General features: G+C 42.9%; 2 protein-coding genes across 10 annotated transcripts in view; one reads left to right on the top strand and one right to left on the bottom strand.

Moving 5' to 3' along the window:
- Positions 1 to 1,911, top strand: part of Piezo2 (piezo type mechanosensitive ion channel component 2) — a 372,574-nt gene extending 370,663 nt beyond the window's left edge. For all 9 annotated transcript variants that reach the window (XM_052742300.1, XM_052742303.1, XM_052742301.1 and 6 more), the window contains one exon: positions 399 to 1,911. In XM_052742300.1, coding sequence (XP_052598260.1) covers positions 399 to 651 — 253 coding nt within the window. In that variant the 3' untranslated portion in view covers positions 652 to 1,911. The remainder of the gene's footprint in view (positions 1 to 398) is intronic.
- Positions 1,912 to 3,996: 2,085 nt separating this feature from the next.
- Napg (NSF attachment protein gamma) lies at positions 3,997 to 23,242 on the bottom strand. The gene is made up of 12 exons (XM_052742311.1): positions 23,105 to 23,242; positions 20,425 to 20,492; positions 18,364 to 18,448; positions 17,683 to 17,700; positions 17,057 to 17,087; positions 15,978 to 16,087; positions 15,791 to 15,857; positions 15,455 to 15,525; positions 11,560 to 11,638; positions 9,329 to 9,408; positions 8,601 to 8,730; positions 3,997 to 6,712 (listed from the first exon to the last, which is right to left on the bottom strand). The coding sequence occupies exons 1-12, from the start codon at positions 23,158 to 23,160 to the stop codon at positions 6,569 to 6,571; spliced, it is 939 nt and encodes a 312-aa protein (XP_052598271.1). The 5' UTR covers positions 23,161 to 23,242; the 3' UTR covers positions 3,997 to 6,568.
- Positions 23,243 to 27,664: the final 4,422 nt, after the last annotated feature.

The following is a 27,664-nucleotide window of genomic DNA, read 5'->3' as shown; positions in this document are numbered from 1 at the left end:
ATGGCACGGTTTCATGCAATTCCGTAGAGTGTTACCATTGTTTCTCTTAGGTTGCTTTCTGACCCTGAGCAAATGGATCCAATAGTCACCACAGTTTTGAACAGATCTAAGACTACTTCTTCACCTTCTGGTGCTTCAATATCACAATCCAATACAATATAATCCCTTATCGTAATTAAGGTGCAAGTACAGCATGTTACATTTTTCAAAATTAACCTTATTTAAAAAAAACACTTTTCATCCAGCATGATTGTTAAAGAGAAAAGAGCTACTTTCAAAAAAGTACATGCAATGCCATTGTGTTCCTACCCAATATGCTGCATTTTATCCCAGTATAAACATGTGTTCCTAGCCATATTAATTGTTGGGGGACTATTTCTCCTTGCTATCTCTTTCAGTATCATGGGATTATATGCGTCAGTTGTCCTTGTAATTGGGAAATTTGTTCGTGAATTCTTCAGTGGGATCTCTCACTCTATCATGTTTGAAGAGCTTCCAAATGTGGATCGAATTTTGAAGTTGTGCACAGACATATTTTTAGTCCGGGAGACAGGGGAACTGGAGCTGGAAGAAGATCTCTATGCCAAATTGATATTCCTGTACCGATCACCAGAAACAATGATCAAATGGACTAGAGAAAAAACAAACTGAAACCTGAAGAGCCAGACTGCAAATTGAGTTATCATTTGAATTTTTTTTTTTAATTAAGAAAAAGCACAACACTCTCCAAAGAGCTAAGCATTTCTGGTCTGGCAGCAACCGTTTGGGTTTCTCTCTGGCAGGTGGCTGAAAGAAGTTGGTTTTCCCTATCACGAAAAGCCATCCTGTACAAGAGGGCACTGTTGAAGTTCTTCGTACCCCCATTTCTCTGAAATCAGGGCTCTTTGCTTTAGAGTTTTCTCAGTCAACAGTGTCTTGCATCCTTACCGGTTATGCGAAAGGTTCATGTATGGTCCCTTCCCTCGGAGAGAAGGGGAAGGCACCTGTGTCTTACTCTCTGGGGAACCTCACCTTTCCTGACGTCATGGTCAAAGTGCAACACATAGCTCTTCCCACCACTGGGGGCACTGCTGAGCAGAGACCCCGTGAGCCCTCGGCACACTCCAGAAGGGCAGCAGCAATAGGAGGCCCCAGCACTGCCCATGTTTTCCAGAGGAGACACCGTGACCCAGAAGATGGTGGTGGATGATCAAGCCTCATTCTAAGCAAAAAGATAACATTAGTGATACTCCTACTGCCTTATCTCAACTGAAGACTAGTAAGAAATCTTTCTATTGAACACCAGTGACTTCTCAGGAAAAAAACACTCAGCAAAGCAACTACGCGGACTCCTGCTTTGAGGTCGGGTGGTGACCACCCCCAGGTAGCGGTGACCATTCTGCTTCAGATGGCTCCTGTTGCACCGGAAACAGAAGGACAGCAGTGGTCAGCCCAGCCTGATGAGAACACCTCGGCTTTGTAACTCCAGTAACTGAGGCCACAGGGCTCTTCTGCCTCCCCCCCACCCCCTCACATGCTTTCTCCCATTTTTCCGTGATTTAAGGCAGTGGTTTTTCCAGGATGACGTTTTCCTTGCTGTTTTTCAGGCATATCAGAGTTTACATATTCCAATTCACATTTTTACATCTAAGACGGGTTTTTTTAAGTTCATTATTATGAAAGAAATATGTATATTGAGCTTGGGGAAAATAAAAAAAATGGCCTTTTCTTAAATTATTATCATTGGAAACAAAACCTCTTCATGAATTAGCAATGTAGCATGAAAATTTATGATTGAAATATAGTTTTCATTCAATATTAAAAATCAAGTTTCTGAGAAGAACCATTGAATGGGCTAGAATCTATCAAAAACCACTCCTGTGTACTTTGGGTTCGGGACCGACTTAAAATAAAGCACATCTTGCAAAGTCACCTGAGGAGTGCTCTATTTATGTATTCATCGTCTATCTGTTTGTGCTTTTCGTGGAAGATGAAAGTGGTTGTTTTCCATATAGCATACCAAGAATTAAAATACGGTAAGAAAGCACTTCCTGATAATTTCCTTTGTCCCATGGGTGCTCTGCATGGACGCTATCAACAGGAAACAAAGAAATTCACCAAGGGGAAGCAATCATAGTTGATATGGAACTTTTTTAATAGCAGATCTCGAATAATTTCTAGTATTTTCTGGAATAGCTCTACAATACAGAATTAAGCAGCTGTCTATGCTGTGGTCTAACAGCAGCCCCTAAACAGCACATCAGTCCACCATGTTATGTATGCTAAGTAGAACTAAACCACGTAAGTGACAGGAAACTTCCTGCCATCTCTAACAGGTTTTATAAAAGCCAAATCTTCCCTTGGTTCTGGGGATTGATCCAGAGGCTCCTCAGGGGGATCTGCTTGGGGAGGGATTCTCAGGGCTGCTCCCTTAAGAGACTCCTCTGGCCTTCCCACCCCTCCCTCTCAAGTCATTCTCTTTCTCCCCCTTTCTTTTATTTTCTCCTAAAGAAGCTCCCCTCCAGGTTTCAAATGGAAGCTTCTCCTTCCTGTTAAGGTCCCATCATATTTGGCTTACCATTTATTGAATTATTTGTTTAATGTTTTCCCTCCCACGGCCTTGAGGCCTATTCATTCTAATTAACCTCATTTCTGAAGGGAATTATATCAGCTTCCTTTCTGGACCCACTGGGGTTTGGTATTCCCTGTCGACGTGTGACACAGAGTACAAATAATCAAAGGTCATGTGCTCCCATGAGGATGTGCAGTCAGCCTGCAGCAGCTCCCACATGAGGTACCACACCCTCATCTCTGGTGTCTGCCCAGCAGCATTCTAAAACTCACAAGACTGTGCATTCTTTGTATTTGGCTAAATTTAATGACTTAACCTAAATAGGTACAAAAATAAGTATTTCATGCTGATAAAGCAGGTCAAGTTCAATGCTAATATTGCTTTCTAGTTTCGGGAAATGGACTTTGTAATCATTTTGATGATCTATCCTTGAGAATTTAAACTCAGGTTTTGAAAATCTGGCATCTCAAGTTTCCTACATGTGAGGTGGAGGTGTTAATGTCACAGGTTAGTTAGGTGTTTACTGATTTGAAACTTGAGTTTTAAGACTACAACTTAGATCCACTGATATTTGGGAATACAATATGAAAGGCTTAAACCTTAAACTTTATAATTTAATTAAATCTGTATATGTAACTCTCCAATTCTAACATCCTGGAATATAAGAATTCATCTAAGTTCTTTCAGTCTGAAAGGTCTGCCAGTTACACACTCAAATTCACAAACACACACACACATTTTGGAGAAGGACTGCTTCCCATTTTTTAAATCAATATTTGCCTCATTTTTTTTTTTCCTTTCAAGTCAGTATGTCTTTAAATCATCAAATCACAGTCAGTTTGCGCTGCTTAGTGGTACTAACCACGTAAGAACGGGCCATCCATTATCTTTCAGCCACTTCATGGGACTACAAATGTTTTGGTGACCAATGAGCAACTTGAACTGATTCACTGAATCCTGAGAAACACAAAAGCAGAGTCCAAGAATCTCTCTGGATTCTTTCTTTTTACTACAACTTATCCTAAACTGAAATATCAAATTATGTTATCAGTTTCCACTCAGAGCTGGGGACAATACTGTACAGCAAGTGTCTCATTAATTGTAGGTGAAGCTTGATTAGAAACTTGCATTCTAATTAAGTCTAACTGCAAAACCCTTCCCATTCGCCTCATCTGACCCTGTGGTGAACTCTTCTCTTGGATGATATATTCATTAGTCTTCAACCTCCCCAGGCAGCAGCCCTTATAGCAATATGCTAGGATATGAATGACCGGTATTTTTAAAGGCTCAACTAATATACAGTAACTCCCACAAGGCTCCTAAAGAGCAAAACCAATTGAAAGACATAAAATACTGTTGTTCTTCTAAAAGATAACTAAAATAATGTAAGTAATTAAGAAAATGTATCTTTGAAGAGAATGAACAAGCAAATAAAACTAAAAACATTCATATAATCTTGGGTTTTATTTTCATAATTATCTTCCTTCAGAAGCAATCATCTAATTTCCATTAACAACATATTAATATTTTACTCACCAAAAAGCTGGAAAAATATGATAATGCACAGATTCCATACACAAATACCATACTCTGCATATTTACAAATTCAATATATTAAATGTGTTCTGTAGACTGACTTCACTTACTATATAATAACTAAACACTAGATGATTCTAGCATATTCATGCAGACTTCCACTTTCCTAGGGAGGGTGCTAGCGTTCTGGAAAACAATTCTTCTTGTTGTAAACACTAAGTTTTCCATGTCTAAGAACAAAGACTTAATGCAGGTAGAAAAATAAAATGTGTACATGTGGAACAAATGCTCCTTCTGAGACTCCACACAGAGGAACCGACATAAAAATGAGCTCAAAGTTCTTAATTAAGGGCAGGAGGTGTACAACTGTGCAAACCCCTGTTGTTTTAAAACTGAGCTGCAATGATGCTCTACAATGCACCCATGATTTTTGTTTTGTTTTTTGTTTACGGTGTATACATGAGTAAAACTAACCTCCTTCAAGGTTTTATTGAATAACATGTGCCATACAATAGTCTAAAGTAACTTTTGAGTACTGCCAAATCTATTTTTAAAAAGTGCAAATTTGCTCCAATAAGCACTAATGTTTCTGGTCAGATCTAAAGGTAAATACAACATTGATGCCATCTTTGAAATACCAATTTTCTCTTTAAATAAAAATAACAGCTTTATTCATCATCTCAACGCAATGAAAGACAATGAGCTGGTAACCCAAACAACTATGCAGGTAACTTAGGGGAAAATATAAAACTTTTGACTAGTGTTTTGCATCAGACCTGTAATCTGTGCAGGGCCTGTACAGTGACACCCACCCACTCACGCACACCTGGAAGATGCTAGTCTGTTTAAGATCTCCCATGAGGACGAGCAGCATAAAAATGCTTTTCCTAGATTTTGGAAATCTAGCAAAACTAAGCATACTATATTCAAATAAGGTATGTTATAAAGAGACAGTGATGGAGCATGGTGACAGGAATTATTCCAGTCAGCCCTGCTACCTAGTGCACACTGCTGCTGTTTACAATCTCTTCAGTTCACACGAATTATGAGATGGGCCGAAACCATACAGGGCAAAAAGAGGAATGCTTCAAAACTATTAGGAAATAACCATGGAAAGTCTTTGAGGTATGAAAAGATTAGTAACCCAGTCCTAAATGTATGTTTTTCAAAAGCATTTTTTTTCCCTTTTGGCTTCTGACTTTTTGTAGTATATAGCACAACTCACATTAAATTATGAACTCCAAATCAAAATTATTTTGGATGTAAGAAATGCATGCATACTAGATTGACAGAACATTACTTGTCATTCTGGACATATGTAAATGGTCTTAATTAGTCCCATTTTTGGTAAAGAGCGAAGTATGCTTGAACACAGCCACCGTTTTTATTGTTAAGAAAAAAAGAAACACCAATACTTTGGGGAGGGCTGATGATAATGTTACCTTTTACATTTTGTAGTCACATATTGAGTTAAATATTTTAAAGCTTTTGTCCCAAGCTTGTCTCTGAAAAGATTCAATAATTTAAATGTATCTAATATGGTGATGGTTAAATTTCCTTTTCAAATTGAGACAGGCCCTCTCTCCACTGAAGCATTTTTTTTTATACTTATGTTTTAGACCCCTAGAAAGAGAATCCCAGGTTTTTCCCTCCATGTTTTTGTCCTGCTTCTTCATGGTCCACGATGCCAGCTGAGGCTGTTGGTACAAGGCACCCAAACTGACAGGATGGGAAGATAACTGTGCCATTTCTAGGTCTTTAGGAGCACATCTGATCTGGGGCTGACACTCCACACCCGGTTAACCCGCCTGTGAGGGTGACAACTACGTTCCCAGCTCTGTGATCATCAATGATCTCATCAGCCGTGTGAGGTGTAATTATGTGTAAGGTGTAACCATGCACCATCACCACAGTCAGAGACCAGATGACAACTCTGCAGTACCACTGCTGAGGACCTGCTGTCTGCCTCTCTTCTGGGCATTGCAGATGCTTTGGAGAACCTTCGCCAGAACATGCATGGGTACCATGTGACAACACGGAAAGCTGGTGGGAAAAACCAGACCAGTTTTGAAATAATTATTTTCACCAGAAAAAAAAAAAAAGTCACATTTAGAAGTAACATTAAATAAAATGCAATGAAAATTATTTAACAATAAATTACAAGAATCCAAGAGAAAAGAGTTATGTATGCCTATTTCCTGCCTTGCTTATGACATTTCTAGAATTTGTCTATACATTCGAAAATGAATTATTAAAATATGACTGTATTTTCTGCTCAGTTTCACTCTTACAATGGAAAGAACAAAGCTTTCAGGTAGGAGCTCCAATGGCTGAGCTGGTGAAGTGGCAAACTAAACTTCACATATATTAACACTCAACATCAGAATCTCCGTGAAGCAGAGATGCCCGCAGGTGAGTCTTAATCCCATGAACACGGCTTGTCAGGATTTCCCATCTTCTCATCTCTCTGAAGACTGGGTACTAGCATAGGCCTCCTGAATACTCGTCTTCTTCCTCCTCAGCCGCTGTGCTGGCAGCTCCATCAGGCTTGGCCTGGGGTGTGGCTGGAGACTTCTTCTTGATTCCCCCTCCTGGGACCACTAAGCTTAGGCCCAGCTTAGCATACTGTCAACAGTAAGACATGTTATTAAAGCGGGGAAACGAGAATCCTGATACAGTGTCTTAGCATCAGTTAACTATTAAAAGGATGGGAGTAGGGGTGAGGGTGGGTATGGGAGTGGAGATGGCAAAGTAGTCAGAAGGACTTGCTGCTCTCACAGAGGACCTGAGTTCGGTTCCCAAGCTCACACAGTGACTCACAACCATCTTTAACTCCAGTTCTGGGAGAGCCAACACTCTTCTGACTTCTGCAGGCACCAGGCACACATGTGGTGTGAGACATGCAGGTAAACACTCATACACACAAAAATAAAAATAAATCTTTTAGAGAGAGGAAGCGCGTGTGCACGAGGTCAGCTCAGTGGGGAGAAGTGTTTGCCACACAAGCTTAACAACCTAAATTCAATCCCCAGAACCCGTAGGATAGAAGGAAAAGCAACTTCACAAAGCTGTCCTGACCTCCACGTGTGTGCTGTGGCACCTGTGCCCATACACACTTCATACATGCAGCACAGAGTAATAAACGCAAGTTTTAAAGACCAGAACCTAATCATCCACCCTCATGAACTAGCATTTTGGGAGAAATGCCCTGGCATCAGACCACGATGCGACCTGCTGGCAGTTGTAGATGTATCAATTATGTACCTAACTTGGGAGCTGGAGATAATATGGACACACTCAATAATACTTCTAGTAGTTATAAAGAAAAAAACCTACTGAGTAAATGAGAGTATAAACTAGGGACAAATTAAAAAAAAAAAAATACAAACTCGGAGCTGGGAAGGTCTTGCTTGTCAGGCCTGAAGACCTGAGTTTGACCCCAGAATCCTCACTTGAAATACTGGCATGGAGGTGGGGAGATGGCTAAGTTGCCTGCTGTATAACCAAAGGGACTCAGGCCATCCCCAGCATCCACACAAAACACAAATGCAGTGACAAAAGTCTATAATCCTAGCACTGGGGAGGCAGAGCCAGGAGGATCCCGAGCTTGCTGTCCAGCCAGCTAACCAAATCAAGGAGCTGCAGATCAGACTGTCTCAAAACAAGGTGGACAGTATTGGGGAAGATACCATACATACATTATTATGACACACACGTTTTCAAAAGCATAGAAGAAGCCTGGTAGGATGATGCACACTTGTACTTCCAGCACTTAGGAGGCTGAGGCAGGAAGGCTGTAAATTCAAGGCTAGGTAGTATTACTATATAGCCGTGAGACCTTGTCTCAAAAAGAAAAAAGTATGTGAAAGAATTTACCTAGAATAAAAAAAATATTATTTCTCTACCTCTACCACTACAAGAAAATTCAAGATCTTAAATTAATGTGACAGTGTGACAGGACTCTAAAATTAGTGATCAGGTAATATACAGGAGGAGGACTGAGCAAGAGTGGTTCACAGCTGTGGCTCACTCAAGTGGGAGACTATTTCTCACAGGAAGAGCATTGGATTCTTCACAACAGTCTAGGAGACAAACTGAAGTCTTCCACTTTATAGGTAAGGCTTGAAGATGATTGTTAATGGCCTGTCTCACATGGCCCTCACAGACATGGGATGCCCACAGGCTTGCAGAATTACAACAGCTCCACATGCCAGGCCTCTTGCAGGTAGGAAGCCTAACAGCAACTAGATAAACCAAGAGCCAGGGCAGCAGAGGGAGGTGGGAAATGAGGCTGAGTTTATAATATACACACGACAGCACAGCTAAGAAGCAAGTAAGTAGTCACGACTGCATAGGGTGCATACATTACCCAAATGCAGTAAAGCTCAACTGGATTGGCTGGTTCCTTTATGAGCAGTTTGACGTGAAAAATACAGGCATAGAGGTAGAAAACTCACAAGTCTGCAGGGGAAAATCACTTGCAGAGGAAGAAAGTTAACAAAGGCCCACTTACGTCATTGTCCATGTACTTGAAGAGGGGTGAGTTGCAGACCTCAGACACTTGATCTTGGTCTTGCTGGTCATATCCTTCCAGGAGCTGTTCAAGTGCAGCGCAGTCCTCACTGCCATTAAACCCTGGTATGCTACGGGAAGCACAAACCACACTTGAGCTCTTCCTTAAGATGCCTGCACCAGGGATAACTGTCCCCAGCACAGGCAGGATCTGCAGCCATTCTGATTGCTGCAGGTGCTGGGGTGCTATTGGCAACCAGCAGGTGGTGACCAAGGATGCCATTAGGAACCCTATAGTGCATAAGACACTCGCACAGCATTAAGTTACCAACACTCACTCATCTAGAAAATGCCTCAATCTGATTTGCAACATATCATACAGCCATTCTCCTTTTGTCCTTGTTGTCATTTAAAAGGCAAAGACAATAAAGTAACTAAAATCATTCAGAGAACAACAGAAGCAAAAAAGCAGCTTGTAAAACGGGCCTTCTAACAGCTGAGTGATAGACTCTACGTGGAGGCCGAGCTGGAGCCAAGCTCTGCAGTAAGGGTTTGCTCAGCACACACAAGCGACACAACAAAACAAAAGAACTCTGCAATGAAAGTCTTAGCTCTTGGAAGATCTGGAAACCTTTCACGGATAAAAACAAAACTTGTCTAAGTAGTGATGTTCAAGAAATTCAAGAAAAGGAATGTCAACACTGGCCCGTGAAAACAGCCAAACCTTACCTGTAGCTCTCCCTGACACACCTCTCCGCAGCCACATAATCATTTCTGTGTAGATGAACCAAGACCTGAGCAATTGTTTTCTGAAACGAGAGGGAAGACTAGGATGCAAACTGATACTTATTTTCATAGTCACCTTCTTGGAGTACTTAAAACAAGAACTTAACTTTCAGAGCACCAGTTCACACATGAGAAACACACAAGACTCTACGATAACATCCACAGGACACCTGGGAGGAAAGAGCCTGGAATACTATGTCAGTATCAAATAGTGCACAGAGCACATGGGTTGGGGAGCCTGAAGGGGGAGCAGGTCTGAGCCTGTCTGCTCTAAGCAGAACCAGCTGACACTGGCACTAATGGCCCCAGGACAACCTTTTAACCTCAAAGAATGCAGCCAGTGCAAGTTTACAGAATGTCTTTCAAATATCTATATTCAGTTAATGTTGAAAGAGGAATAAAACAGAGAAGACCTGTAACTCTACAACTCCACAACTGAAATTTTTAGATACTAGGAAAAGATACTAGAGAAAACTCTAAATAATAAACAATGGCACCGTTTAAAAGATCAAAGACGGGACAGCCCGTAATATCTTATGGGGAGAAGAGCTCTTCAGAGAGCGTTTGACCTTGTGGTTTTAACTTCTTTTGGAGGTGGTGTTTGACTCTTGAGACAGGACCTATCTATGCAGTCCAGGCTGGCCTCAAACTCAATCCTCCTGCCTTAGCAGGTCTAGGATTATAGAACACACTACCATGCCCAGCCTATACAACCACCCTTGTACATTCTTTCACAGATCCATCTTCAGTATCACTGAGTCTTAGTTGTGAAGGTAAATACTGATTGTCAATCTAAGAGGACTCAGAATCGCACAGGAGACAAGCTTCTCAGCAGTTTCCAGAGACTGGTCATGTGTGAGAGACTATCTCCACAAGGCTAACTGAGATAAGGAGGCCTGCCCCCTGTAGGTGAAAGAGAGAGGGAGAGAGAGAGGGAGGGAGGGAGGTTGATTCTGTTCCGGAAGTGACTTTTGTCGAAGCATTTTGTTGCTCTGACAAATAACTATTACGTTGTCTTCACTATAACATTAAGCTCATCTAGTAATTTATTTCAGGTACCATGTCTCAAATTTTTCAAATGGCTCACTTTTACAGCTCCTGTAAAAGTATTTTTTCTCTCTTAAAGAGTTCTTTTCCGTTCATTTTCTGTGTTCCCCTTTGTTATACAACAGTTACAGTAACTGCTTGGAGGTCTTCTCACTTGAAGTGGTAATTCTAACATCTAGGACACCATGCACTGCTATAAATTGTCTTTGTTCCTGGCTTTTGTCTGATGGGTAATTCGGGACTATTCTCTAGATTTCTGGGAATGCCACACAGCATTTGGTGCTGTAGTTCTCAGGAAGAGTGTGATGTTTTAACCACACTCCACCACCCCAGGTTTAGGCTGCAGACTATGGACTCCTTCCGGTGGGTGGTGGTTCTGACCTGTGTGAATCCGTTTTGCGATCTCCGGGTCTGTCCCATGTACCAGAACTTCATGGGCAGGATGAGACTTAGTGGTTTCAGTCCTATCTCAATTTGCATAGCAGTCACTTCTACTCTGGGCCTGACACACACACACACACACACACACACACACACACACACACACACACGAATTCCCTCCTCCCACGCTCTGCTCTCTGGGATATGTCCCTCCTCTCTTGGCTCTCCTTGTCCATTCTTCCAGCCAGAGACCAGGGATCTGTTGGAGCCACATCAGCTGCAGCCCCATGACCACCGGAGCTCAACCTAAACCAAGCTGTGTGTGGTGGTGGTGGTGGTGGGGTTCTCCCTAGTGCCTCCAGTTTCAGGGAGGAGGTCTCTTTAGAGGTTTTGTTAGACTCTCCTGCCTAGTGCCATGACTAGGGGCATCTCTCAGGGCAATGGACAAGAGACAACAGAAATTCCCAGGAATGCCCTCTCCGGAGGTAGTGGCTTCTCCAAGCACTCAGTGCCCTCTACAGGCCATCCATTTTTATATGCTGTCCAGGGTTTGAGGTAAATACTTTATTTTGTTGATATTGCTACTGTATAAAGGTAGGCTAGGAGGGCTTTCTCTATCATGGTCAGAAGCACAAGACCATAAATTACTATTTTATAGAAACAGACAAATATCCACAGAATGTTAGCTTAAGTATTCATACCAATGTGTAAAATTAAAGTAAAGCCAAAGCAGACAAATTCAATACCTTATAACAAGTTGGGTAATTCTCAATTTCCTTATAAATATTTTTTTCTTTCTGAATAGAGAGTGCAGCCTCATCGAACCTAGAGACAACAGAAAGAAACGTCAAACAGGGCAGGTGTGAACCCTCCGCAGAGGCCTCTGCTACACTGCCCTTATCACAGGCTTTGGAGGGCAGGGTTTTGCCAGTTGCTCCACAGCAGTTCCCATTGGCTCTGCTCATCAGACTTCTCTCTCAAAAGCCTGACTCCCCTCTGCAGCATCAAGGCAACGCAAAGGAAGTGAAGGGTTAGCATACAGAAGTTTTTACGTTTGGTAAAAACCACCCATTAATGCGTTCCTAACTACCTCAATAAGTAGCTCGGAAAAACCCACTAGACAATCAATCTAGACTGCATCACCCAGACTTCCTTCTGTCCACATGAAGGAACGTCAAGGTGCCCTGACCACTCCCTTACTCTGCTGTGTGTCCTTACCCTCTCCACTGCTTCTCAGGGATCCTAGCAAGCTAAACCAGCCTTTCTGCAGCAATGATCTCAACACCCATGCTTTCTATCCTCTCTTACACTCACTCATTCCTGTTCCAGTCAATGGTGGAGTGAAAAGGAAGGGATGCCCAAACACTTCCCCCAAACACTCCGTCCCCCATCATTTTCCTTCTATCAAACCCTAACCGGATCATCACTTCCCTGCACCATTTTATTATTCTCTGAATCCAAGACTGCTCTGCTGACACCTAACTCATGATGGATGAATGTGTAGTCTTTGCCCATATCATATCTCTCATCCCCATGAACAGTTTGAGGTCCTGGGAACAACTGTCTGGGCTTAGCTCTGGGAGCTGATATAAGCCGATGGTGGGAAAGGGCAAAGGTTAGACACAGAGGAAGGGCGGTACTGTGACCCGTTAAAAATACAGGAATATTACACAGTGTACCCCATTTCTCTGCATGTTAATTACCTTCAAAAATACTTTCACACCCACACACACCCCACACACAGTAGTGTGCTTTACAGTTCTACCTCTATTACATATGTGTATTAGTAAATTTCTGTGGGCTATGTCCTGGCAACTTAGTACCTTGTAAATAAAACTCACTGGTGCTTTATTCAAAATTTCCAAAGACAAAGTTGACAGGCTTTTAGAAGATCATTTATGCATCAGGTAAGACAGCAAAATTCCAAGACAAACACTGGAGATTCTCGCCCCTTGTAGGAACTTCCCATATCGGTTCCTCTCAGGAGGACTGGCTAATGTGACTGGCTACTAGTCAGGTGACTGGCTACCTGCAGGTGCTGAGCTCATCAGACACCCTAAAGGGTGTGGCAGAATCAGCTGCAAGTATCCTGTTGGGAGCCACTTCTAGGAGTATCTGCCTAGGGACTAAGGGACCTTGTAATGCTCATAGTGCTTTGGCTGACGGGCAGCAAATAAACAGGGATCTGTGTCACACAGCTGTAAGGAGTTCAGCTCTGCCAACAGCTAGGGAGCCCGCAGCCCCTCCCACACCTTGGTTTCAGCCTGCTGAGACCCCAGTAGAGACTTGTGGCCACAGAATCCGTGAGATTACGTGAGTACTACTTTAAAGAGCTGGGGCTGTGGTAGTCTGCCATACGAACAGAAAAAGTAAGGAAAGGAGGCCTCCCATGTGCTCATCTCTCTCTCATAATTGTGAACATGAGTTCAGCACAGATCTGTAGAAAATGAAATTGCAGAACATTCTGTAAGTACAGGAATCAGATATTTCACTTCTGTAGAAATCTCACTACTGGAAGCTCTTCACATCTTACAAACACAATAGTGTGCCTAAATAAGAACAGCTAATCTTTTTTTTTTTTTTTTGGTTTTTCGAGACAGGGTTTCTCTGTGTAGCTTTGCGCCTCTCCTGGAACTCACTTGGTAGCCCAGGCTGGCCTCGAACTCACAGAGATCCGCCTGGCTCTGCCTCCCGAGTGCTGGGATTAAAGGCGTGCGCCACCACCGCCCGGCTAAGAACAACTAATCTTATATTGAGTCATACTCCATCTCTAAACATGTTTGAATATATTTTATAATATGTAGTCATCGCGAAGGAAAACCTAATTGCCCTGGGAACAGACTGATTGATTCGGTACCTAGCAAGGGACTCTGGGGGAGGAGAGGATCTCCCAAGGAAGGAAAAGCAGAATACAGTGCTGTGGAAGGGAAACTAGAATAAGAGGATTCAACAGGGAGGAATAGGGAATGAGATAGAAGGGGAAAGGAAGTCATATGGGAAGGGACAACTAACACTAAAGGCCGTTGGAAAAACCACACGGAACCTACTACTTTGGAGTTGCCATGAAGTAGGGGAGACAATGCCTCAAGTAAAACCCCCAGTGTCAGCACTGGGTGACATCTTGCTGAGTCACTGGCCAAAGGCTCATGGAAACCCCTCCAAATCACAGGCTATTGTCAGAGCTACTGGTTGCTGCTTTCCACAACCTTATGTAAGTAAGGCCCTACTGCTGAAGAAAGCATGTCACTGAATGTGGAGAGTCAAACTGGTGCCTAATTAGAAGCTTCAACCCTACTGATGGTGTTCATGGTCCTGGAAAGTACTCTTCATGGTGCCAGAGGAAAAAGGTAATGTCAGTATCACTCCGGTATAAATCCTGCAACCTAACACAGTGACCTGCCTGTAAGATATACTGGTACAATAGTAGCACAATATTATGGGAGTAACCAACTACTTTTTTAATTGGATTTAAGGCCCATTCCATGATATGGCACCCGTATCTGACATGGCTAAAGTGGCCAAGAGACTAGATAGGTCATGGACCTAGAGGACAACCTAATACTATTCTCCTACTAATGGAACATAGTAATAAAATGACACCTAGCGACATATTGTCATAACTATAGATCAGCTCAACCCATATCAGAGAAGCTTCTTGCAATAGATGGGGATTTAACACAAAGACCCAAACTGGACAAAGTGCAGCGTGAGAGACTTTGGAACACTCAGTCTTCATCAAACCCTCCAAGGCTCTCAGATTTATGCGGAAGAAGAGGAAGAAAGACTGTTAAGAGCCAGAGGTAATGGAAGACTCCAAGGAAACAGTTGACTTCCAGACACAATAGGACTGATGCACACACAAACTCACAGAACTGTGGCAGCACACATCAGACCTACAAAGGTCAAGCCAGACAGGGTCCCAGCACTGAGAGAGGGAAGTGGATATGGGGTCTTACCCCTGACCAAGAGCTATTTGAACAGCTACCCACCGGCAAAAGCACAATCAGTTGTCACCACAGGAGTGTCACTGGGTATATCAACTACACTCCAGAGCAGGCCCCGTGCTCAGGAGTAATTTTGTTTGAGTGTTTTTGTCTTATTGGTCTTTGGCTTGTTTATTTTTATTTTTGTTTTTGTATTGGTTTGGTTTGGTTTGAAAAGAAGAATGAGAGAAAGAATATAAAGTTGGGTGGTTAAGCAGATGGAGAGGTTCTGGGAGTAGTTGGTAGAGGGGACAATGATCAAAATTTGAAAAAAAAAATTTAAAGAACTGTATCTAAAATGGTAAACACTAAATATCCCATTGAATGACATAACTCAAGTATCAAAAGCTGTTGAATTTCATGGGTATTTAGGATACTTTGGTCACTTATTCCAAGAGAGAAACTAAAGTAGTGCATTGGCCGATCTAGAGAACTCTTCCTTCATTCCACTAATTACTGTTAGGCAACAAAAGCACAATACATTTTGGAATTATGATAGAAAAACAGGTTTTAATTCCATGTGCCCACTCTTTAGAAGATGATCATTTTTCACTGTCTGTCCAGGTGTAGACAAATAAGCTATATCCAAGGTTATGTACAAGTCCCAAAAGTAGACTCAAAACACATGATGCACAGCATACAGTTTAGAAAGCCATACCTTCGTCCTCGCACTAGCAGTCTGGAGGCCTTCCCTAGTAGTTCAACTGCCTGCCGGAGGCGTTCCTCATTCTGGAGGAATCAAAGAAAAGGGAGTGTCGGCAGAGTTAATGTGGAACTCTTCTTACCCTTCAATAATAACTGCATAAAGCAATGGCCATGGATGGTAGCACCAAAGCTGCTAGCCCATTCACTAACCTCTAGAAGAAAAAAGGAATAGAGTTGGGCTGTGGACATAGAAAAGCCTTAAAAAGCATCCACTGCATCTTTCTTTTCCTACATATTATGAATGAAAATATTATGAGTAATTAGAGAAACAAATATAATTCTAACTTACCTCGAACACACTGGCTGTCTGCTGATACAACTGTACAGCCTTCTCTGGATCTATATTTTCTATGAGCCTGAATTAGACAGAGAATATAACTTGTGAGAATTAAGAAACTTGTCTCTTAAAGGACTTTATCAAGACAAAGGAGTCCTCTGCAAAGCCAGGACATCCCACAGCAGCTGTGTGCACCCACTTTCCAGCTCGCTCCAAGGCCATAGCTGCTGTATCAGGGGTGCCATTCTCCAGGTACATCATGCTGGCTTTCTCGATCAGCTGGACGGCCTCAGGCAGCTTCTGCATCTCCTTCAGGAAAAGCATGCAGCATGGGGCAGAAAATGTCTCAACTTAACAAGTGGAGTTTTAACAATTGGAAATTCAACTATTTTACCCAAACACATTATTTTTAGACACATACAGCAGTACAGAGTAGGTACCATCTAAGATCTAGGTCTAAAAATCAAGAACAAAAAGCCCAACATATGAGATGTGCTTGTAATCTCAGCTCTGGGGAGGTTGAGACAGGTGCAGGACAGGAATTACTGGTCAGTCAGTCTAGCCTAATCAGCAAGCACCAGGCCAGAGACCCTGCTCAAAAAACAAGGTGGGTGGCTGAAGACACCCAAGGTTGAGCTCTGGCTTGTACACACACACACACACACACACACACACACAAACACACCATCTCACTACAACTGCAACAGGATAGTAACCCCTAACCTGCCACTAAGAAGCATAAATGTGGCATATTGGTCAAAATATTCCATTATTCCATTCAAAAGGAATAAGATAAACCGGCAATAGCTAGTTTGGACCGTTCTTGATTCCAGCCTGACATTTATAAAAACCAAAAAAATTATAAAGCTAATTTTCCTTTCCATAGCCTACAAGTAATTTAATGAAACAGACAAACATCCTTGTATAACTTTACTCCATCCAGACACCCTCGAGCACTCAGATGCAGGGAAACCTCTTCATCAGCACCCGCCACGGTGTTGCGGTGCCTAGAGCCTTGCTCTTCCCTGTTCCCTCCAATACATTTCCTTTCACCTGGTACTTTCAATACTCTATCCTAACTGCCACAGGATGCTCACTACAGGTCCAATTAGAGCTACCCTGGGCAAGACATCTTAACATAGCCTTTGCTTCCACTCCCACAACCCTCACCCCTCCTGCTTTACAGTGAAGAAACTTGTCAACTTCATCATTCACTCTACCTTGATAGCTTGCTAATTCACTTTACCTTCACAGCTGTTTGGATCCAGTAATACTAACCTTCAACATCATCCCAGCTTGCTCATAAGCTCTGCAAAGAGAATACAATTTCTCTGATGAGACCTTAATGAAGAGGGAGAAACCTGTGATGGTGGTGGTCAGAAACTGACCAACAAGGAGCTCACACAGCATGTCAGTCCCGGCCCGCACTGCCACACTGGAGTTTCATGCTTTTTCTTTTATTCGTTTACTTTTTAGAGCAATGACATCTTAGGAGCATCAAACATTGAGTTGATTTTATTCAGCAAGATTAAGTCAGTCTCAGAAAGGCTAAAAGACAACCCTAATTCTAAGTTTTAAAACAAATACATATGCTCCACAAAAGGAGAAAGCTCACATCTCTTCCACAGGCACTTAGCAACCAATAAATAAAGGAAGAATTTCAAGTCACTTGTATTTTCATAAGCAAAATATTATGCAGTATTTAATTTAAAAACCTTTCTTATAATTAGGAGACACTTGGGCTTTAAAGTTCGGCTAATGACTAAAACAAATGAAAATAATTATTTTAATTAAATTAATATAAGTATTTAAAAACACAGCTTAAGAAAAAGTTCTCAGGCTAGAGCAAAACATCAACTTTTTAAACATCTACAAACACATAAAAAAGATGAAAAATTACTTACTTGGCAGCATGAAAAAGACTGAATGGATATAACGATGTCAAAATTAAGGAAAAAAGAAGAAATCAACGGTCCCCAGAGATCTACTTTCCAAAGACAGTTAACTAAGTCACTAGTCCATCTGGTTTCAAAAGACAAATCCTATGAGAGAAGCAGTGATTCCCCATCGCTGCTGCTGATTCTTACAACCGAAACACTCACAAAACCCTGCAAAGGACTTTAAACTACTATATATCAACAGGGTGAAGTGCAAGAATATTAAGACTATGTTTTGCATGTGAGATAAAATGGACATTTATACATGATAGCCTTTAAGATACACCAAGAACATTTTGTTCTAGAATGCTTATAAATCTTCAAATACCTAGGGAAGACTATTTAATTTTTTTTTCCAAAGCAGTCTATGCATTTTCAATAGCTATGTTTTCTTTTTCAGCACATGCTTAGGAATCTCCCTCCCTTCATCTCAAGTCAAATCCCTGTCAACAAAGCCAGGAGCGGGAGGAAATAACAGGCAAGCATGGCTGCTTGCACCAACATGCACTCACGGAGTATTCTCATGGACTTTAAAGCACACACACTGTTCATCCTTTTCTAACTGAAAAGCATTTTACTTCAAACGCTAAAGGAAAAAGGTGTTTCAAAAATCTAGTTATTCCATTTTTTTTAAGCTAAAAAAGATACGCCCTGTTATTTTCATGGGCAACAGCTTCCCGTAGGCAGGCATCTTTTGCTTGCTCAAATTGTTTGGCGTTTTTAAAAGCAACAGCTGAAACAGGAAAAGAAAAAGGAAAAAAAAAAGTAAGATATCTATTTCTATCATTAACAGCCCTCAAATGAATCATTATCCAAATCTGGGTTGTATGTGAAATATTACAAAATACACTGATTTCAAGTAGGGAGTTTCATAAAAGGGTGAAATATTACTTTTATCTAAAGCAAGCTACAATCTTTCTGAGTACACTTTTAGAAGCCTGTTATGGTTTTAATTGTTGATTTTTAGCAACACATTAGTGAGGCTTCCACTGACTACCAAGAGCTCCTTCTAGCACACTCCCAGATGCTCCACCAGAGAGAGGGCCTCACTCCCAGCTTCTCCCCCAGCTCACTACATGACTGACAACCAAAGCTCACTCGACACAAAGATTATCTCTGTAGTTATCTACACTGCTGGAAGAGCTGACCTACACTACAGCTGCTTTACAGGGGGGCTTACGAGGGTGAGACAGTCAGATGGCCCTGAAAGACAACGTTACAGTCTTTGGAAAACTCACTGAGGGTGGATCATGAAAAAGTAAAAAGCATACTGACTTAAGAAAAGTGGTGTCTTTGGTCTGTTTTGTCATTCCGAGACAGGGTCTCCATACATGTTCCCCCCACCGGCTGGAAACAACCTCACAGCCTAGACTGACCTCCGACTTGAACAGATCCTCCTGCCTCAGTCTCCCTTGTAGATAGTGTCCTCAACTATTATTTCTTAAAATCACACTCTCAGAGAACTCTTTAACCAAGTGTTGAAAACAAACAAAATACTGCAACTACTCCTATTCCTGCTTGTCCCTATTTTGCTTTTTAAAAATTCCACCACATGGCTATATTCTGCATACATTCTTACGGAAAGCAAACAAAGGGTCCTTTAACAGGAAACCTGATTCAGAATATTTACTTCTGGAAGCAGTACATGGTCCCGGAGACATAAAGCAAAGCTGCTAAATTTCCTTCATAGAGAGAACTTGAGAAATGTATCTCTGGTTTAAAGAAAGACTATAAAATGTCCCCCAAAATCCATATAAAGCTCAGTTTTAAACAAATTTATTTTTAAATATAAAATACAAAATATTTGCATAATGCAAGAAACAAAGCTTACACAATACTTAAACACAGGGCTAAAGACTGCTGTTTTCCTTTTGAATAGAAAATAAACCCTCTACGTAATAATGGTCTTTTCAACGTCAGGTTCACTAACATAGTCACAGACAAAAATATGCTCGAGGAACTGCAAATCTGTGGTGATTTCAAATTTGTATTAGGCATGCAGAGGGAGGTCAGGGACAGCGTGTGGGAGTCAGAGCCCTCCGTCTGCCATAATGATCCAAACTCAGGTCGTCAGGCTTGGCAGGAAGCATCTTCACTTTGAGTCATCTCACCAGCTTCAAAATTAGGTTTTATTACTTGATACCAAAATGATAGCAGACATTCAGAGCTTTCATATCATCCTTTAATCAACACTAAACTTGCACCGAATTCCCTTTTTTGCATATTTTAGATAATTTATACTTACATACAGGTGAATTTACTGAAATGAGCATACAGCTTAACCCTTCATGAACATGTGTTTCTCAAAATGAAGCTCATAACACTAATGTGGGAAAACATAAGATTTGCAGGTCTCCTCCAACGAGACTAGTTTAAAAAACTAAATTAAAGAAAACCCTTTATTCATCAGCAGGAAGTCTAAGATGGGACTAAGCAACATATATGGATACCCATGAATGGAGCTGTGCCCACAGAAGCAATGCTAACAGCTGGACTGCTCACACTACCCATGTCTGCTGTCAAGAACATGAACCAGGATCTGACTCAGCACTCACCACATATGCAAAGGCCTGTGCAGTTGTCCCGCTTTGCTTTTCTGTTTTAACTAGTAAAGTCTGACATGAAGCACTGAAATTATTACACTAAGACAAAGTTATCAGGTTATGTTAACAATACACACAACAGCATCAGGACTCCAGTCACAAATACCTGCTTTTCCATATTCAGAAGCAGCACTGTCATAGTCAGGCTTCCATTTTAAAAAACCAGTTTTCAGGCTAGAATGAAAGAGAGACATTTCTTATTTAAAAAGGTACCTACCATCAGGCACAGGTCCCCGCCTTCTCAACTCTGTCTAGACTTATTCACAACAAATGCACCCTCACCTCTTCCTTTGTCCCCGCCCCATCACAAATGCAGTTTTCCTCCTCCTGAAATGCCTACATACCATCCGAACAGAACAAGCATGGTCCCCAGACCAGCAGCGTCCACACTGCCCATCCCAGATCTACACAGTCAGAAACTGTCTGGGTGGGTACCACAATGTGTGCTTTAACAGGCTTGAGAACCTGAAGTACGCTGTCCTTTGCAGCTGAGAGGCTACCAGGGAAAGTACAGCTAAAGAACCAGAAGCATCTGTTATACCAAGATCAGAGAAAACGTCCCTCAAGGAGTCTGCAGAGACTATGGAACAACATTCAGAGGGAACACAAGGGAGCGAACCTAAGGCTGAGAGTCAGCCGCCACATAACAAACACAACAGGAGGGGGAACGGGGAGAGTATTAGGACAACAGAGAAGTGGTTTTCCAGGACTGACGATGCAGGCCCAGGAGGCAAAGCAAAGGGTAGCCAGTGTTCAGTGTTTATTTACCTTTCCTGCCTTTTTTACCGGCATTTTGTTTTTATTTTAAAAATAATTTCAAACTCACAGTTTAAGCTAATCCAGTGGGTATTAAACTTAGGTGTGCGTAAGAATTGCTGAACACTATCTTACACTCTAAATTTCGGCTCAATTAGTGAAAGCCTGCTTACATATAACACTGCTTCATATGAATGCAGGGGCTACTGAGAGACACGGCCCTTAGAAGTACACCCTTCACAGGTACACAGAAGTACCTGGGACCCATGTACCAACTACCCAGAGTCTAACTCTGATGTCTTTTCTCTGAAATATTTATTTAGTATACTTAACATTTAACATACACATACACACTGTAATAAGACTTAACTGTGTACACAGATGTTCAAGTTTGTGAAGGATTTCTTCTCCCAGAAAAATAAAAGCCTTCAGTTACATGTAATGCCTAACTCTATAAAACTGAGGAAATGAGCAGCAGAGCAGAATTCCAACTCTCTGCCCCTTCACGAAAGCACCCATTACACCCTACATTAATGTGCTTACAGAAGTCCCACCCAAAACAAGACATCGTCATTCAGTGTGCTGGAGAGACTTTTAAAAACTGCAGCATCAACCCCCTGCAGCAGAGCACCACCAGTTAGGAGCAAGGAAGGCCCTGCTAAGGTCAGCTTGATGTCTAACCTGTTACAAACCTGTGACTGTTTTTGTCCTAAGAGTCAGTAAGAAAAGTGTCCTAAGACAAAGAAAGTGATAATGAGAGATATTGCCATCAGAAAATAAATTAGAATCCGACTGCCTCTCCTACACTCCTGCCCCATTTTTCCTGCCACCCACTGGCTTTTCTACCCAGAGCAACCTCAAACATCCTTCAGACCTGAATCCAATACATCCCCACCGCAGCCACAAGCATGCCCTGTCATCTATGACCCCAGCTTGACTGAAGGCCTCTCCCACCATTCTTCTCCCAGCAGGGACACCTAGGAGCCAAACTCTCAGCTCCATACATGGCTGCCATGGAGGACTAGGTAAAGCTATTACAGAAAGGATGCCAATCCTGGCTCCTACTGGTCCTGTAACTTGGGCAGTCAATCTTCGAAGCTTAATTAGAAGCTCCCTGAAGTTCATATAACGCAACTTTATTATGGCTGAGAGCACATGTTCTGTTCTTTTGTGTTTGTTCCCACCAGCAAAACGGATTCTTGAGATCACCCTCTGAACCGATAGCCGCCTTCCTAGCCACACTGTCTGGAGGCAATGCGGTATACAAGAGCTTGTGGATTTCCACTGAGTAAAAACTGGCCCTGTTCTGTTTAGCCGAGCAGTCTTGGACAGGACTCCAGGAAGTTTCTGGCAGCCTCGGTTCCTCTTTTGTAAAGTGGGGGACTTCAATTTGGAAAGTTAAGATCTTAGTTTATGATGCACCTAACAGTGTACTAAGAAATTTCTTATAGTCGGTAATCATTAAATATGTATGTTGTAATTCATGGAAGTGGGGGAGAGGGTCATGTCGGTGTCAAAGGATGAAAGAGAATTCGCAGTTTCCAGTACTGCCGGGTGCCTTCTGCGCCCGGAACCAGATGGTGGCACACCCACAGGACTAAGGTAGCAGAGACCTTGTCCCCCAGGGAATAGGACGTCTAAAGGTGAGAGTTTCCAGAATAAGTCTACACCCCCGCAGGGCACCAGGGTCTCTTTCCCAGCAGTGGCTCTCCACCGGCCGACTTCACCTATGGGGTCACTTCTGGCTGTCATGAAGAGGAAACAAGGAGCCCACTCCTCAGCCCGCAACTACTCTACGAGCAGAGCGGCCGCAAACCCTGGGGACCCGGCGCCGGGCAGACGTGGCTGTGACGCGGGCACCTGCTGCAGAGGCCCAGACGCAAGCAGGCCCGCACCGCCGACTGCAGGGGACTGACCCACAAGGGACGGCGCCGCCCCGGGCGCGGGCAGCATCACGGCCCTCCCTCCCGCTCCGCCCGCGCGCACGGCCAAGGGGCGCGGGTCCCTAGCCCAGCAGTGACTCCACGTACTACTTCTCCGCCTTCGCCAGATGCTCCAGGCCCTCGTTTATCTTCTGGGCTGCCATTGCCTTCCTCGCTTGCTGACGCCAAGAGCGAAGCCGCCCGAAGCCCGCAAACCCCGGAGAGCGTCGGCGTGGGAACGCCGCGGAGGAAGCCGGGAAGGGCGCCTACGGGAAGCGAAGAGCTCAAATTTCCTATGGCGAAGCTGGCGGGGTGGAGGAGGACAACGCGCAAGCGCAGTGTTGCAAAACTGGCCCTGACGGAGCTTTAACTCGGGTGTAGTTCGGGTATTTAAAAAGAGTGCGTTCATTAGAGCGTCTGTTGCTGTACTCGACAAATATTTAAGGAGCAACTAATGTATGTCGAGTACTGGTCTCGACTGGTCCTGAAAAACAAGCAAACAAAAAAAAGCACTCTACACCCTCGCGGAGGCCGGCTTCTTTACGCTGTGAAATGCTGTAGATGCCTTTTGCCTATTTGGCAATTTATTAGTTTCTCTCTGCTACATCTAGGACAGTATTTGCTCATCATTCATCTTTTATGATTTTCTTTTTTTTGTTTTGTTTTATAAGACAGGGTCTCACTATGTTCCCTCCTACATCCACTTCTTAGTGGATTAAGTATGCCACCTGTTACAGCTTTTGAACACTAGTTCTAGTCACGGATCAGTCAATAATGAAAGCAGATTGTAACCCTTGGTTACTGTCAAATAATACTTCTTAGATTCCAAACCGATGGTGAGGAGCCCTTGCAATGACCTGGTAGAGGTGATGACTAGTTCAGCTGCTCATCAATGGTAGTTTGGGAATCACATCGTTGGTTCCCGCAATACCTATGCAGCCTCTCAGTTTTTCATCTGTGGTGATCTTTTCTTACATTCAGCTCAGCCACTGGGACAGTTGGAATAAGTGTCTTCTGAAGGGACACTCATTGAAGGTTTGCTCCCCAACCTCTAGGACTAGTAGACCTAGTAAAACCTTTAGAAGGGGAGGCATGGTGGAAGTAAAATAAGCCACGGCAGGCCTTTTATATCCTTGAAGGGTATATAAGGAGCCCAACCCCTCTTCCATCTTCTCCCTGGCCACCATGGGATGGGCCGCTTTGCTCCAACCAGGTTGTACTGTCTTGCTTCATAAGCCAAAAAGCAAGGGGCAAAGCCATCACGGACTGAAACTGTGAAGAAAACATAATTCTTCCACATAAATGAATGATCTGGGGTGTTTGTAACAATAACAGAAAGTTAATGAGCACACAGCCATTTCCACGATAGTGTCTGTGACCTCAATAACTGTATGTCCTTTATGGTGTCAATTTTAGCAACCCACTTTCCTACCTCCTGGCATCTTTTCCCTTACCTCCTAGTGTTGATATCTCCTGGTCTTCGACAGAGTCTTCCTATTTCCCTATCTTCTGCCCTTTCTCACTCTTTCCATCTTTCCGTAGCCTAAATTCCACGCTCCTTCATGTAGTCACTTTTTCACACATGCTCTCAGACTCTTCCCTCCATCTTTCTTCCCACCCTGAAAAAAAAGTTTCCCACCTCTTGTAGATCTGCTCTTACAAAAGTGCACATGGCCGGAGGGAACAAACCAGCAGGCTAGCATTGCTCACGCCAATGATTGTAAACCTGAGCAGACCTTGGAGAGCCACTGAGCAAAGATGCTACACTCCCCCCAGTCAAATGACTTACTGCACTCACGTGGGAACATTCACACTTTTCTCCTCAAACTCTAACATACTCCCTGTGCTTGACTACCAACTCCTACTTCCTCTTTAATAATAATAATAATCAGAAGAGCTTCTCTGAATAGCTTCACTGTTCTATCTACCTATCAACCAGCACCTATTGAAAATTTTTTTCTAACAGCAATGCTAAACTGGCCTAGGGCCTTGTGATTTCATGAGAATGGCCCTCATGGGTTCATGTTTGAATGCTTAGTCCTCAGTGAAAGTATTTGGGAAGGATCAGGAGATGTGGCTTTGTTGAAGGAGGTGTGGCCTTGCTGAAGGAAGTGTGTTAATGGGGGTGGGCATTGAGGTTTCAAAAGCCCAGGTCAGGCCTAGATTCTCTCTCTCTCCCTCCCTCCCTCTCTCTCTTCAGATCAAGATGTAGCTCTCAACTATTTCTTCAGGGCCATACCTGCCTGCCTGGTGTCATGCTCCCCACCATGATGGTCATGGACTAATGTAGCACAGATCTTAAAAGGTCTTATTAATAAAAACAAACCTGGAGCCAGGTATTGGGGTGTAGGCTGAAAGATCAGAGAAGCAGAACAAGCCACAGCTACCTCACCTTGCTAATTCCTCAGCTGATCCTGTTTCCTCAGACTGGATGCCTCTGAGTCCTCATCCAAATGGGTCTCAGCTGAACTGCTGCTCAAAAGCCTAAAAGCTTAACCAGCTCTAGTTCCTGGTCCTCATGCCTTATATACCTTTCTGCTTTCTGCCATCACTCCCTGGGATTAAAGGCATGAGTCACCATGCCTGACTGTTTCCAGTGTGACTTTAAACTCACAGAGAGCCGGATGGATCTCTGCCTCTGGAATGCTAGGATAAGGCATGTTTGCCACCATTTTCTGGTCTCTATATCTAGTGGCTGTTCTGTTCTCTGACCCCAGATAAGTTTAATAGGGTGCACAATATTTGGGGGAACACAATATCACCACAGACTAACCCTCTGAAACTGTAAGCAAGCCCCACATTAAATGCTTCCTTCTATAAGTTTCCTTGATCGTGGTGTCTCTTTACAGCAATAAAATAGTAACTAAGACAAGCCTCTTATCTGCCTGTTCCTATTTCTTTTTTAGTCTGTAGTACCCCCTACATGTGGGGCACCTCTGCATTTGATTATGTAGCCTTACTACCTACATATGAGATGCCCTCTGCATTTGATTATCTAGCCTTAACCACACACAATTGAGATACCATCTCTGTTTGACTATCTAGCCTTGTGTATGGTTTGGTTTTATACATATACATGTGCATATACCTACACACATACATATATATGTATATATGGTTTGTGAAGAAATATCCCCCACAAAACCTCATGTATTGAGAATCAGTCCATGGATGGTGACATTACTGCAGAAGGGTTTGGAAACCTGAAGAGATGGGGACCAGCTAGAGAAAAATGGGTCACCAGGGAGCTATGTCTTGACATGCTCCTTCTCTGCTTCCTGAACCAAGAAGTTAACATTCTCCTACTTCACATGCTCCTGTCACCACGTTATCCCTCACCATAGACCCAGAATAAACAGCTCCAACATCTACCCATGAAACTGTGAGCCCAAATAAACCCCACCCTCTTTGACATTGTTTACATCAGGTATGTTGTCATGGTGACAGCTATATGAGGGCGGCATCTCCAGAGGGCGAAAGTCTTAACTAAAGGTTCCATCAGGCCCAGGCACTGGGACCAAGAGACAGTTGCTTCTGCCACATCTTGTCAACCTAGAGGTCAGAAGACAGAAATGCTACTCAATATTTTGTCCCTGGCTTCTGACTCACTGCAGTTCCAGGATGAGTAATTCCAAGAGGACTGTCACTGGTGGTTCAGATTGTCAGTGTCACCAAGGCCTGTGTGCTGATGGCTTGATCTTCAGAGCAATGTTGTCAAGAGGAGGTAGAACCTTTAGGTGGTGGGGCCGAGTGAGCGTCTGGCAATTATGAAAGGGCACTCTCAAGGAAAAGAGTGGGAACCCATATTCTCTTTCCTTTTCAGTCCAGGCTATCAATTGAATGGGCTTCCCCACCATGCACTCCTGCCACGGTTTGCTGCCACAGGCCCAAAGGCACAGGGGCTACCTGATTGTGGACTGAACCCCCTAACCTCTTTTAAAGTGTAGCATCTGACTGTAGTTTGATACAGTCATAGAAAGCTGACTGACACATACTCTTAGAATGTGCCCCCAAATTAATGTTAATGAAATGGGGGAAGAGTTAGGGGGGATGACTAGGTCAAATGCGGTCATGATAGTAGGGTGCTCATCATGCCCTTCATGGTTTTATAAGGAGACAAAGGCCCAGGTTAACTAACACACTGGCTCCATCTCTCCATCTGATAACCTCTGCCGTGTTATGGTGCAGCAGAAAGCCCTCACCAGATGCTGGCCCTGTGATCTTGGATCCCAATCTCTGAAAACATGAGTGAAGTTAATTTGTATTCTTTATAATTTACATGGTCCACAGGTATTTTGTTGTAACCAGAAAAGCATGAATTAAGACAAAAGCCTTATTATTTAAAATCACTGGAAGAACCCAAGGATTTTCTGAGGAATCTATAGCCTCCTTTTAACTCTCTCTTATTGGTTCTTTTTAATTAATTTTTTTTATTTTATTATTTCATGTGTATGGGTGTTTTGCCTGCTCATCATGTACATGTAATGCCCATGGAGGCCCAGAGACGGCGTCAGATCTCCTGGAGCTGGAGTTACAGATACTGACCTATCTCTCCAGCCCCTTTGCACATTTTTAAGTTATCACTTACTATGCTTCAACTCTGCTCAACTCTGCATTAATCTTGTGCTCCTGAGACACAATTATTAAGCAAAGTGTGTGTTGTCGGCC

Source organism: Peromyscus californicus, unplaced genomic scaffold (genome assembly GCF_007827085.1).
Source record: "Peromyscus californicus insignis strain IS unplaced genomic scaffold, ASM782708v3 Scaffold_17__1_contigs__length_78620276, whole genome shotgun sequence".
Lineage (NCBI taxonomy): Eukaryota > Metazoa > Chordata > Mammalia > Rodentia > Cricetidae > Peromyscus > Peromyscus californicus.
Note: the sequence above shows the minus strand (reverse complement) of the source record. Positions and strands in the feature narration are given on the sequence as shown.

Excerpts from the sequence above, each read along its gene's own strand:
- Napg (XM_052742311.1), bottom strand. The coding sequence starts at position 23,160 with ATGGCAGCCCAGAAGATAAACGAGGGCCTGGAGCATCTGGCGAAGGCG. Across the intron at positions 20,493-23,104 it reads CTGGCGAAGGCGGAGAAGTA|CCTGAAAACTGGTTTTTTAA; the intron begins GTACGTGGAGTC and ends CTTTCATTCTAG. Across the intron at positions 6,713-8,600 it reads TCAAGTACATGGACAATGAC|TATGCTAAGCTGGGCCTAAG; the intron begins GTAAGTGGGCCT and ends TACTGTTGACAG.